Below are 13,451 nucleotides of genomic sequence, written 5' to 3' on the forward strand. Positions count from 1 at the left end.
ACCGCATGACGACATCGAATGCCGTCGACCTAGAGTAGCTCCCGTGGCAGATTGCACAAATGAGCGAGCTGCCGGGTATCCCCAAGCAGCAGCCCGAATATTGTACCATGTCCGCCGGTATAAGACAACATCAAGACCATTTTAATGACGACTGGCAGGGCAGGAGCAACACATTTTCGCAAGAGTTCTCATTGGATCTACTCCGCCAGCATCGACTTACCAATTCACAAGACAACTGATAGAACTGCTCATGTGGGAGCGAAGCGACGGAGACTTTAGAAGCATGTTCTCATTGCAAGTACCTCAGAAGCAAGGCCCACGTTGCAGGGAGAAGTACTGCTGATGATTGGAGGGTTGTACGAGGGAACGCGATTGGAAATTTCACCTGGAAGCGCTTGTTGTGGCTGGGTGCCTTGCGCCCCAGGCACCCGCCTACCTACTTAAGGGGGCTGACTGCCCAAATTCGCAACCCAATGTGAGAGGACGAGGTATCGTGCCGTAGGTTTCGGAGTGGTAGCGCGCCCACGAAGTACATAACCCGATCGGGCCCTCATAGTCCCCCCTCGCTAAGAGCGAGAAGGCCAGGGTTCAACTCAGGGTAGTGGCGACACCCCAATCTTTTTTTTTTTTTNAGGCCAGGGTTCAACTCAGGGTAGTGGCGACACCCCAATCTTTTTTTTTTTTTACCTGTTTTTCACCTGACAGAAGCTTTAGACAAACATGTCAGACTCCTTCCTCACCGTGCTTCGTGTAAAATCTGAAAGACTTTTTGTTGGTATAATGATGGATATCCCTACATCTTAGGAGGAGTTTTGCTAGCTGGGCATTGTCAGTCAGCTATCCAGGCAGTTCCCCTATCCACGCGTATGATCCATACACTAAAGCGACCATATTTCTTGTGTAATCGCTTTCGTCTCCACTATCATCGCCATCGCTATTGCCTATCGTCATCGTCGTCTATCGTCGTCGGCTATCGTCGTCGGCTGTTGTCTTCTGTCTCCTACATCATGTATGGCACATGCGCCTTTACCATCTCGGTTCGTCATGGCTCTTTCTGTCCTGGATATATTTTCTCACCTTCGGTAGCGGTGCTCCACTTTGACTGACCTGAATACGGGCTATGCTCTCGTTTCTCTGTTCACCCCATGTGCAGAGCCTCACGCTGGGAAGCTGGGCGGTGGCCCCACTCATTCATCACCTCTTTCCCGCTCAACTCGAATTTCACACGGACGAAAGTTTTCTTTCCTAAACTTCTCCTCGCTCTCCAACGCGATATTGAGGGTCACAGTGTCTTGCGAAGAGCGTCACATCCTCAGGTAAGTCATCCTTTTTCACTCATCCGGACCACACGCACTGGTGGGACCATCACTGATGAAGATTTACAGAAGTCGTGGAGACTCCCACCTTCGCCATGGCCAAGTCGGACGGCCCGCTTCGCGATGCGATCCAAGTCGCCATCTGCCCCGATCAGAAGGCGCTAGCCCAAATACCCTTCATCGAGTTCATCATCGGCAACAATGGAATCGTCATTGTCAATCCGAAGACGCCGAGTCTGACTCTCTTCACCCGTCCCTTCAAGAACGATCCCGCCAACGCCACCAAGACGATCGCGCGCCGTGCTACCGAACTTCTCAATGCGTACTTTGCCGTCGTTGATGTCGCCCAGGAGAAGAATCTGAAGGCAGCGCGGCAACCGAGCAAGGCCTGGGGCCTAGTTTTGGAGTATCTACGCACCAAGAACTGGCCTGCCTACTCGGTTACAGATGAGAAGATGCAGCTGGTCATGGTAGCCTTTGCGGATGCACGCAAGCGCTATCTCGACAACGGTGGCAGCGGAAAAACGGTTCCCCTCAAATCAAGCTTCTTCAAGACCCTCGCCGAGCTGCTGGACAAGTTCAATGATATGCGCTACCCTCCCGCTCTGCCTCTCGAGTCCCAGACCTCCGAAGACGCCACTGCTTCTACCGCGTCATCAACGCCAGCCGACCTCCCCTCCCGTCAAGCTAGCCCCGAAGGCACAGCAGACTCCCTCTTCGTTAGCAGTCCCGAGTCTGAAGACCGCACCGCTGCCTCTGGCCTCTCCAGCATGATGACAGTCTTACGTTCTCGCTTTTCGAGGAACTTCAGCAAGTGAAGGACGATTTGGAAGAGGCCAAGGCTAGAATCGTGGAGATCAAGGAGGAGAACAAGAAGGAGAAGGAGATGACAAAGCGCATGGTCTGGTGCCCTGTACTTCCTGCGATGAACGAGCTCCAGGGGCTGAAAGGTCTGCCGGTCTAGGGACCCGATGACTACGACAAGTTCCTCGTGGGCAAGTTTTGAGACGATTGTTGGTTTAAGTGTCTGCGAAGTTTACCTTCACATGTCTTGGGGATACGCAGGAATATGCAGAAGACAAGAATAAGGACTACGGTGATGTCAGAGGCAGAGGAAAAGCCGAACGATAGAACTTGTTTAGTGCAGCAAACAATCTTTTGAAGGCCGACTCGCTTGAAATTTTGTCTGACCTCCATCCACACACCTGATAGAGCGGACGCTGTTCTGTAGCCACAGTACGTCGTTGCTTGCCGCCCCGCCAGCGATGCTTGGAACGAACTCTCCTACCCATTTCAAAGTTTCCGTTTGAAATGACGCTCATCTCACAGAGTCTGGAAGCATGCGGGGGAGCCCATGCGCGCTGATTCCAATGAGCCTTGACAGATTAGATAAGCATCAGCGCGCCTTCCGTTGTTTAAGTGTCTAACAAGGCGGCAGGAGAGAGGTGAAGTTGAATAAAGTGGGTCCTGAACAACAGCTGCCGGTCTGAGCTAATGGGAGCCACCGCGATCGTGATGTGGCCCGGGAGCTGAGATCGAGGACCCACAACACCACGATCGCTCGCTCCGGCGCAGCAGGTGTTATCTATTGAAATCGTACGTCTTACTTCCGTCGATGTTGGTGGTCGAACGGTTTACTGTTCGTCTTCCTTCGGAAGCTATCCGGCCTTCTCGGGGTGGGACTTTCAATACTCCTAAATGCTGGTTTCACTTGGGTCTAATGCCTTGAGTCGCTCGTTTTGACTTTTGCATTTTCTGATTTTTGCGTCCAGAGGTACTTTTGTGTTGTTTTTTTTCAAAGTTTTATAGGCCTTGGTTGGGTTGAAATATGTGTGTATATTCAGCTCTCTTGCACAGCATATTCACTTGCTTTGTGGTTTGCTGCGGGGAGCCAACCGCTCAATGTCAAATCAGACCGAGTGTGGAAGGAAGTCAGGCCGTGGCATCATTGTTGGGACTTGCGTTTATCTCGCGATATTATGGAAGTCCTCTCACTGCACGGTCTTCTGCCCTTCGTACGTGTCGAAGGCTGAAGGCTCTTGCAGATGCGAAGACGTCACAACGAGTGTGTCTGAGGCTGTCGGTCTGTCAATACTTGCGAGATCTCAGCGTCGCTGCACCGGTGCAAAGTAGGCCCTTCAACTGGTACAGGGTAAGGAGGGGCACGGGACTGTTCTCATTGTTCGAAACTACGACAGGAATAACTCAAAGATACCTGCCTATCTGACCAGCCAAGAGCTATAGTAGCTCTCGAAAACATCCAACCCTCAATGCAATCACATGACCTCTTGACGGCAGTGGAACGCGTCACGTGTGGTTGCCGACAAAAAGCCTCACTCTGGTCATTGCCGTCCTTCTTGCCGTCCTTGCCCTCATGATCCCTGCTCTAGATCGACTTGTGCTTGTCGGCTCGGCAAGCAAGACTGGCGACAAAGAAGCCTTCCTCGTAGCCCTCGGCAAAGCCTTGGGAGAAGGCCTCCACCATGGCGCGCTCGTGCTTCTTGTTCTTGGCGCGAAGGAAAGCTCGCAGGTGCTTCTTCACGTGCTGAATGTTGACAGTGGTGTCGTTGTCACCACTGCAATTGCCACTTCGAATGTAGTTGTCGATCTCGCGGTCGATCTTAGACTTGCGGCTGCCTTGCTCCTCCTCCATCGGGACACCCTTCACATTTTCGATCGCGATCTCCTAATCAGCGACTGCCATGTAAAGACGGTGCACAAGGTTGGCCTCCGGAGTGTCCATGAGGGGCTTGGACAGGAGAACTTCAGCTACCTGGGGGTCTTGGCGGCCAAACTCGTTCCAGGCAGAATGGTACTTGGCGACGATGACGGGGCCAGCGGCCAGAAGAGACGGGTCGGCGTTCTTGAAAGTCAAGTCGTCATTGAGGCTGATGGTCTTGATGAGATCCCAGAACTCGGGAGACTGAGTACCTATTCCGGGGTTCTCGGAAGCCACGTCATTGGCAGCTTCAAAGATCATGGCGAGTCTGAGGGCGACGTTCTTCTTCGACGTATCGTACGGGCGCTCGCGAGGATCAAGGTGAAGGAGACGAAGAGCGGCATGCTCATGATCGGCAAAGACAAATTCATTGTCGAAGGTAAAGCCGGCTTGGCGCAGGGATGCATCGATCTCGGTGAGGGCGGCGGCTGAAAGGCTGGGCCGGAGGCGCGGGTGGTCAGCGTCGCTGGGCTGGCGTTTGTGCTTCGACATCGTGACGGCTCTTGGATTTGGACGAAATCAATGGTCTGTATATTTCCTTAGCGCAAGAACTTTCATCCGGCAGTGTTTGCCAACCTTTCAAGACAATCGGGAGTCGGGATGGACTGGATGCGAACACCGGACGATCGGTTTGTGTGTCGCGACGGTGTTGAAGGAGTGAGAGATGGAAGTGTAAGGCGCCTGAGACGGGGTGGGAAAAGTAGAGCCCGGACTGGGTCACGTGAGAGGTGAGATTGGAATTTCTCGCTACACCGCTTTTGTAATTATTATAACTTCCTGTGGTGACCATCCGAAACCTGAAGGGCGATGGGTGAGAGACTGAACGCCTGCACATTCACCGGGACTCATGTGGGTGCATCGGCCTCGTTGGCGTTCACCTCCACGACTTGGTGAGGCCCGTGTCCCCACCTCCGCTGCCTCGGCCAACCTACGGACAACACTCCAAAGGCATTCAAGGACCGGAAGAGCTTGGTTTTGAAGTAAGGCAATGCATTCCTCTGTTTGGTCTTCTGATTGTTCCCTAGCCGAAACTTAATCGTGGTGTCTAAAATCATACCTACATCCAAAGCGAAATCAAGTGTAAATACACAGCAAGTGTTGATTGCAATTTGCGAACCCAACAAGACAACCGAACTGGCTCCCCGTTAACCTGATTTCATCGTTGCGGCAGTGCTTCAGTCGGTGGGATCATAGTGAACTATGTACTTCCAGAGCTCCATGCGAACCGGTCCATTGGCACTACCGGCACTGATCTCAAGTGCAGCGCAAATTCGCCGCATGTCGTTGTCTGCGAGTCATTAACTTTTGCGAAAGCGAACTGTCAGGAATGGATTCTTACGGCTCATGGACCAAAACGCAGCTGCGGTGGCAGGAAAGTTATGGATGGGGTCGCCGGTCTCAAGATTGCGCATCGGACGCAATTGAGCCGACGGGTTCGCCTCAAGAGATACTTGGTTCTCTCGTGCAAGCTCTGCATTGAGGATACTAAAAGGTCAGCTTGGTGTCCAGCAAGGGCTTCTTCTACAGCAACAAACCTTGCAGCAATGGTACGCCGAAGCAGTTTGATTTGATTCTCGACGGCGCCGACTCTGAGAACAAGGAGTTTGTAGTGAGGGAGTGGAACGAGGCATCTGACAACGGTGTCCTTTGCCTTTGCAATGGATTTGAGAGCGTTCAAGAGCTCATCAGAGATGGATCTGGAGTCTGTGTCGGAAACCATAACGATCTTTGCGGCTTGGCCGGCTGCTGCCAGGGTTGCGAGATAATCAGCAAGTTTGAATAAGTCTCCGTGTCTGGGGTTGGATCTCTCGGCTTGGAGGTTGACTGTGCTTGTCATATCGAGGCTGTGGAATGTGAAGCAAGAAACGGCACTGTCTGCGGCGACTGCATCCGCCTTTATAGAAGTCAGAAGAGGTTCAACAATCTTGCGTTCAAGCAGCTATGACAGCATTTCGAATTTCTAGACATTATGGAAAGCCACAGTTCTCTTTTGTCAACTCACTATCAGACTTGTCATGCGTGTAAATCGGCGTCTCCAGACAAACCATCTCAGGAGTGTAAGCTTCAAAAAGTCTCGGAGCTCAGCGAGAAGACGACGTTTGATGTTGATTTGTCTCAATTTGGTGCTCGCTACGTCTTTTCAACCGACTTTGAGGGGGCAGCCGACATATAAACAAACAAGAACAAAGACTTGTTCTCACGTCACCAAAGGCATCTGACTCTAGAAAGTAGCAAGCAGCGTCAGGGAAAATGACAACTGATAAATATCACATGAACTTCATAGTTGCGTCGTAGTCACTCGTTCCAAACCAACACACGAACATAGCAGGATAGTTGCCTCTAATTGGCATCAGCTCGGACCCGAACGCCAGCATGGAAAACACGTCCAGGGAGCAAGGCATTCCGACGTTCTTTGGCTGCAAGTCAATACAAGACGCTCCAAGAAACATCGGGACGCATTGGTCTTGAACCTAAGCGATGAATCTCATTGAATAGCAAGAGTCCTCCAGAAGGCGTTGGTGAGATGCGGAACAGACCGCCTCCCCGCAGTTCTGACACGATGTTGACGGGATGTCGTCGAAAAAAGGCGAATACGTCCGGCGGTCATTTGCCGATTCCCGCTAGAGGCTGCTGCCTGCCCAGGGCTCCACTCGCCGTTGAAGACCCCGGTCTTTGCGTGCCGCTGCCGCTCACGTTCCAACCAGCGAACTGCCGACCTGTTTTTGTTCCTGCGTAAGCGCGTCGAAACCGAACATCGCATGGACTTCACACCTCAATTCAGACAAACTCATCGCCACAACGCCACGAGTCTCTTCAACTTCCTGCCCAAGTTCATCCATTCCTCATCGTCCGAACCGAGCATTTAGCAACGGTGGGCCAACGAACAAGGGTGTATCGACCAATGCAACCCTATCTCCGCCCCTTGAAGGCTGATCGCGCGAAGTACGAAAATCACTGGACCCGAGCAATCTGCAGAATGGAGTCTGTCAACAGGGATCGCCCGCCCGCACCCGACCCGATCGAACGGTTGATTCGCCCACCGCCGAGCCTCGCGAGGATTTAAACAACAGTCGAGTCCCGCCCAACTGCACCTGATACCTCCGTTCGGTCATCCCTCTCGCGCCTCCCACCACTTCCGCCAAGATGGTCCGCTTGTCCCTCACCACCATCCTAGCCGCCGCCGGCATGGCCCAGGGCCTCGCCTCGGGCAACTGCACCGGCGTCAACGCTATCAGCACCAAGTGCGCCTCCAAGGAGACCGCGCACACCCGCGACTTCTTCTACGTCGGTGGCCGCTACATCGAGACGTCCACCGGCAACGTCACGGTCGACCAGCTCTACGTCGAGAAGCTCGTCCCCGTCTCCGCCGGTCGCGCGCGCCGTCGCGGTGTCGCCGCTGCCAAGCCTATGGTTTTCTTCCATGGCGGCGGTACTTCAGGTGTTACCTGGCTCAACACACCCGACAACCGCCCCGGCTGGGCCTCATACTTCTTGCAGCAGGGACACACCGTTTATCTCGTCGACGTTGCTGCCGTTGGTCGCTCGTCCGAGAACAACCTGGACAACTTCACGATGATCGCGGGCACTGCGGCCGAAGGCATCCAGAGAGGTTTTACGGTCCCGGAAGTGTACAACACCTACCCGCAGGCCTACCTGCATACTCAGTGGCCCGGTACGGGCCTGAAGGGTGACCCGACATTCGAGCAGTTCGCCAAGACCATCATTCCTCTGACGAGGAGCTGGGAGCCCCAGGAATATGCCCTCCGCGCCTCCGGCTGCGAACTGCTGTCACTGTTGGGCGAGAAGGCGTACCTCGTATCCCACTCCATTGGAGCCCGCGCGCCGATTCTGCTGTCCAACGACTGCCCGCAGTACATCGCCGCCAACATCAATCTCGAGGGTACCACGATCCCGTTCTGGTCCTACAACATTACCCTGGGCGGCACGCCCACGAACCCGTGGGGCTTGACCAACACCCCCATCGACTATGACCCTCCGATTGCAAGCGCCGATGAGCTCGAGACCGTTGTCGTTGGCAATGAGACCCTGGCCCTGAGGAGCTGCCACATGCAGAAGGAGCCCGCGCGGAAGCTGCCCAAGATCGCGAGTGTATCCTACTTGATGGTCACAGGCGAGGCGAGTGTTCACATTACGTATGACCACTGCCTGGTCAACTATTTGAAGCAGGTCGGCGGCAGCCCGGAGTGGATCAAGCTCGGCGAAATTGGAATCAAGGGCAACGGGCACTTCATGCATATCGAGAAGAACAGCCTGGAGATTGCCGAGGTTGTGAATGATTGGATCTTGGAGAAGGAGAGCCAGTAAAAAGTAATAATAGTAATACATCTCCGTCCATTTTTCAGCCCACAGCAATGACTCGGCTCCAAATACCAGGGCCCCAATCATGACCGAAAGTGTCTCGCTTTCCCCCTAAACCTGCTGTGCTATGCTCGCAGGCAGTCCCTAAGAGGGGAGGTTAGTTTCATTGAGCAGCGTAATCCAGTGCGAATTTTGTTGTTCTCTCAAAATCGGGTGACCTTTAGACGATTTTCGTAAGATGCGTTTCCTTCCAGATATCTCGATTGTTGCTGCTGCTGATTATGTGTCAGTTCCGGCAAAGTCCTTGGATAAAACGATTGAGTCATCAAGAACAAAGACGCTGTACAAAACCATACCTTACTGATGTCCACGCCCAGGAATGTTCCACTGGGATGAGCTCTCTCGGGCCAAAAGCTCGCCGTTGAAGTCTCTGACAGCATCAAGCTCAGTCCGTACAGTCTGCTTCTCGCTCTCGAGCTGGTGGATCTTCTTAGCCATACGAAGATTGTCCTCCGCCAATTCATCCTCAAGGTCGCTGGTAATTTTGCCCATCAGCGGCGCCATCAGGTCAGCTTCGCCATCTTCGATTCTCAACGATCGCATCATCTTCTCGTCTGCGGAGCCGTGGTTGGCAAGGTGGACGGCGGTCGCAGTAGGTATGGATACGCACGGAATTCCCAAAGCCGCGGCTACAGCGCTGTTGCCAGGGATGAGAACCTTGTTACCATCGGTTGTGAGATCGAGCCACTCGTCAACGGCGGCCCAGAGTCGGATGTAAAGGGGCTCTTCATGGCGTGCCATCGGAGGAAGCTCCATCGGGTTGGCAAGGAAGCTGCGTCGGCCCGCGCCAAAGACCTCGATGCCGTAGGAGAAGCCCTTCTTCCCATCATCCTCTCTCATAACTTCCCAAACACTGTCTTCCGAAGACAGGCGACGCAGGATTCTCTTGAAAAGATCAGGCGTGAGGACCTTGCTTCGGTTGACCCTGCCAGTGACATGGCCAGGGGAACCCTTGGCTTCGGCGATACAAGCTTCGTAAAGATTGATGAGGCGTTGAGCGACAACGGTGCGGTCGGTACGCTTATGAATGTATGGATTGGCGTTAAGAACGATTCACCAATGCTTATGCTTGAAGCCGAAGACGGGCTGAGGGAGATGGAAGCCAGGCTGTGCAAGGTTGCGTTGCATCTCTTGGCGATTCATCTCTCGGGGGGAAGCATCGGTAGGCTCGAGCTGAGCGCGGTTTATGTTGTCGCCGGTCACTTTAGTTACGGTTGCGATTCGTGAATCTTGAAAAGTTAGCATATGAAAATCGGGATAGAGAAACTGACAAGTACGTGGGAATAATGGTTGAGTTGGCCCAGGTTGGGGAGTTTGTGAAAGCAAAGGTTTGGTGCAGGTCCGCAGTGCGTGATGGCGATGGATTTGTGGAAACAGGCGAAAGAAGATATTTTCTAAATGCGTAGGTGTCCAAGTCTTGGACCAGGAAAATCTGTAAGTTGGGGCTCGCTGGTATGCTGCTTGATCTGGTGGGCCTACCTCAATGTGCTTCACTCTCACCGGGTTTCAACGACCCACTCAGTTCATTGACGCTTCTCACTTTGCCTGAGGGCCTTATAGGCAGGCTAGAATCTCAGGCTGCCAACCGCGCTATCGGACTTGCCTCGGATCCAACTGGCTCAACTGGTCAACTCGGCCAGAGGTGTCGGTGGCTACCAAGGATCACAGGTTCGGAGCCCGGCTGATCCCTTCTTTTTCTTTTTTTCTTTTTTGTGACCAAATTATCACGATATCTACTTGAAATTACAAGACTCAGTCGCAATAGATAAATTCGTCGTTCAGAGATGGCTTCGCTCAGGTAACATGATTCAGCTGTAGTGTATGTAGTGAGTAAACTACTTACTCACTAGATAGACTAAGCTAAAGTCTTGCTAAGTCTTGATGTGCACCTTTTCTTTCCTATATGAAAAATATAAGCGCGACCACGACACCAACGCACTCCAAAACATAGAAATAATAGTCATGCATGAGCATTCGACTTCGCTCTGCTTCGTAGCCTCGGCATGACTCTGCCCTGAAGCACCATGCCCCGGTCACACATCCATGGAGTGTCAGAATCATCAGCGGTTCTATCCTTATATTATCCCGAACGAATAGCACCGTATTGATGATGAAGTCCAAAGGTAAAATGCTCAGAATCTAGTGAATGTTCTGTCGGTATATGGGGCAATGCATTGCGCATCTGACCGGCATCGTAACAGCGCACAAGTGGAGAGCACCGATTTGGCCTCCTCGGTATCCTGACACGACCCCAATGTGGTTTATAATCTAAGTCGCCAATCCGTCATAACAGTCTCCTCAAAGGATAGATCGTGTCCTCTGTGTCTACATCATTCTCACGGGCCATTCTTAGACGAAAGCCGCCAAACCCCCGTACTAGATTCAGCTAACCAAACACACTCGTCAGACCTTATTTGGCAATACTCGCCCCAATAATATACAGCTGATAACGGATGATATAGATAGCGGGTAGCGGAGACGGTGGTGGCTCTGGATCTACTACTCCACCGTCCCCACCGGTACCCACATCCCTCCGAGGCGTAGATCTCATTGTATGAGCCACATCATCCTCAAAGATTGAGCAATTGGTGGAGTGCGCCTATTGTGTCCATGTTCTGGGCTCTGAAGACTATCAGATACCCCCTACTTATACCGTCAACGTACTGCCCGTCTCCGATGTTCAAGCACATGCGGTTCCCGAAACATAAAGCCCTCGCCGCTCTCGTCCATAATAGTTCGTCTTCAATCGAAAGGCCATGGCATTCCTAGCTGCCAATGGTGAAGCGTGGAACATTAAGGTCCCTTACAGGCAGCCTCAACACATTCCATGTCAGTAAATCTCGCGAGGTGACTACAACGAGACCGAATGAGCTTTGATTTGTCTGAATTAATCTACGAGCAACGGAGGATGGAGACAATGGTGGTTATGGAGGGAGGATATCATATGTTCAAAGGTCAAATCACGAGCACATATCTTAATAGATAAATTATATCCAGGCTCGCGAAGGTCACGTCAACATGGAATACTATCTCTTGCTAAGTCAATCCAATAGCTGTGAGGTGGGGGCTTTTATAAGTCCCGATCTCTTGTTCTGCGCTGCAGAAAGCAGGAAGCAGAAAAGAACTGGCGATTGAGATGATGAGAACTAACCATCGGCGTCGGACAGTGATAATAAAGTCGAATGATGATCATCACGTCACGTGCAAACAAGAAAGGTGATTAATACCACAAAAGAAATCTCAATTCAAGTTCATCGCGCCAGGGATATCATCGCTAAACCAGAGGACATTATACAAGACTTCGTCTTCAATTTTCACCAAACCATCTCAATACTCTTTTCCTCATACCTGCGCCAGCGATGTCTGAGACCACACCGGTAGTAGCACAAACAGCAAGCTGCACAGACTGGCGAAGACAGCACCGCCAACCATGGCCTGTGTGACAATCTTGTGTTGCAGCCTCCTGAGGTGGACGTCCTTGACACGGATCTTGCGGTCGAAAATCATCATCCGAGAAACAAACTTCATCAAGCCAGACTTCTGAGAAAGAAGCGATGCGCTGTCGTCGAATCTTTCCCAAGGCAGTGGTTGACGTCGAGTGAAGAGCAGAAGGAAGAAGCAACTACCTCTGAGACCGGACAGGATGAGGGACATGCCGACGAACCACATGGGCCAGGGGGCAAAGGCGTTGTAGCGGCTATGAGAGCCCATGAACGGGACGAAGGCTCGGAGGAGGACACAGAGGAAGCCAGCGACGGTCAGAACAATACCCATGCTCGTCGCCATACACAGAGTCTCAAAGGTGCCGTTGGATACACCAAGTCTGACGAAGTTGCGGTGCGAACAGTTCTTGAGGAGGCCGTAAACGTGCTGAGCGATGGGGCGGAGATGCGCAGGGTCGGAAGAATGCTGGAGGTCGAGAAGGGCCTGGTCGCGGAGGGCGGGCGGAATGTTGAGCTCCTTCTCAGAGCCAGGCAGGAGGAAGGTCTTGACGACGGCGTTGAGCTCGACTCGGTAGGCGGAGTTGGGTGCGATGCGGGCGGGGACGACGTTGGCCACGTTGTTCGAACAGATAGGCTTGGCGCAGGCATTGGCCCATGACTTGATGCGATCGCGGCCGTTGGGCCCGATCTTGCTGTTTGGCCTGCATGCGGCTTCGGGGGCGATGAGCTGGACAATGTTGGTCATAGTCTCATTGGCTGAGAGGCGTTAGTCGGGATGCGAGTAGACGGCGTGGCATGACTGACCTGCTTCGGGATCGCACTCAAAGTCTGACATCTTCAGGGATGGAAGCTTGTGCTCGATAGAATCCATCGCGCTGTCGATGGCACTGTCCCTGGATGATGACGCATCGCTCTCCTTCTCGGCCATAGGAAAGTTGTTGAGGCTTCCTGTCTTGGCGTAGGCCGATTCATAGTTGCGGAACCTGGTAGAATGTTAGACTTGATGCAGAGATCAGATGAAGATAAGGACCAACATACCAGACATAGAACTCCAGGTTTTCCGGGGAAAACTCGATGTACTTGAGGTACATATAAAAGTCATACAAAGACATTGGCGAGCCTAATTGGAGAAGGTCAGCAGACATTCTTGGTTGATTCCCCGGTGACGATATTTGCTTTCGGGGTGCGTTGCGTAGTGGAGATGGGATGCTCACAGGTCTCGTTGGCCAAAACCTTCTCCAAACTCAGGCGGGCTGGGATGGGGCTCTTGTCTCGCCCGTCCCTGCTCAAGGGTCTCCTTCCAGTCCGGATGGCCGTGGCATATTCGCGAAAGTCTCTGTATTCGGGCTTCTTGTACCAAACCATCCAATCCGGGAGGCTGAACCTTGATTTCTTTACCTCGATCCTGGCAGATGTCGTCGTGCCTGCCGTCGTGGCCGCCGTCGTAGTCTGAATCTCCTCCTTCTCCATTTTGGGTTGACTGTCCTGCATCGTGTGATTTGTGTTATCCAATGTCGTGTAACCGTCGTTGAATTTGTAAGGCACAATCCGGATGAAGGGGTAGAAACAAGAGGCCGGTTTGGAGACGCATCC

General features: G+C 52.6%; 4 protein-coding genes across 4 annotated transcripts; 2 read left to right on the top strand and 2 right to left on the bottom strand.

Moving 5' to 3' along the window:
• Nucleotides 1–1,411: 1,411 nt before the first annotated feature.
• GCG54_00015021 (uncharacterized protein) lies at nt 1,412–2,280 on the top strand (the record flags this gene model as incomplete). Its single annotated transcript, XM_045414838.1, has 2 exons — nt 1,412–2,035; nt 2,086–2,280. 2 exons carry the CDS (start codon nt 1,412–1,414, stop codon nt 2,278–2,280), a joined length of 819 nt encoding a protein of 272 aa, XP_045260960.1.
• Nucleotides 2,281–4,002: 1,722 nt separating this feature from the next.
• GCG54_00015022 (uncharacterized protein) lies at nt 4,003–4,527 on the bottom strand (the record flags this gene model as incomplete). Its single annotated transcript, XM_045414839.1, has 1 exon — nt 4,003–4,527. One exon carries the CDS (start codon nt 4,525–4,527, stop codon nt 4,003–4,005), a length of 525 nt encoding a protein of 174 aa, XP_045260961.1.
• Nucleotides 4,528–7,179: 2,652 nt separating this feature from the next.
• On the top strand, nt 7,180–8,361 carry GCG54_00015023 (putative secreted lipase; the record flags this gene model as incomplete). The annotated part of the gene is made up of 1 exon (XM_045414840.1): nt 7,180–8,361. The coding sequence occupies one exon, from the start codon at nt 7,180–7,182 to the stop codon at nt 8,359–8,361; it is 1,182 nt and encodes a 393-aa protein (XP_045260962.1).
• A 3,396-nt stretch (nt 8,362–11,757) lies between these two features.
• Nucleotides 11,758–13,349, bottom strand: GCG54_00015024 (uncharacterized protein; the record flags this gene model as incomplete). Its single annotated transcript, XM_045414841.1, has 4 exons — nt 11,758–12,614; nt 12,663–12,841; nt 12,897–12,978; nt 13,073–13,349. 4 exons carry the CDS (start codon nt 13,347–13,349, stop codon nt 11,758–11,760), a joined length of 1,395 nt encoding a protein of 464 aa, XP_045260963.1.
• Between the last annotated feature and the right edge of the window lie 102 nt (nt 13,350–13,451).

The sequence above is a fragment of the Colletotrichum gloeosporioides genome (assembly GCF_011800055.1).
Source record: "Colletotrichum gloeosporioides strain Lc1 chromosome Unknown consensus_66, whole genome shotgun sequence".
Classification (NCBI taxonomy): domain Eukaryota; kingdom Fungi; phylum Ascomycota; class Sordariomycetes; order Glomerellales; family Glomerellaceae; genus Colletotrichum; species Colletotrichum gloeosporioides.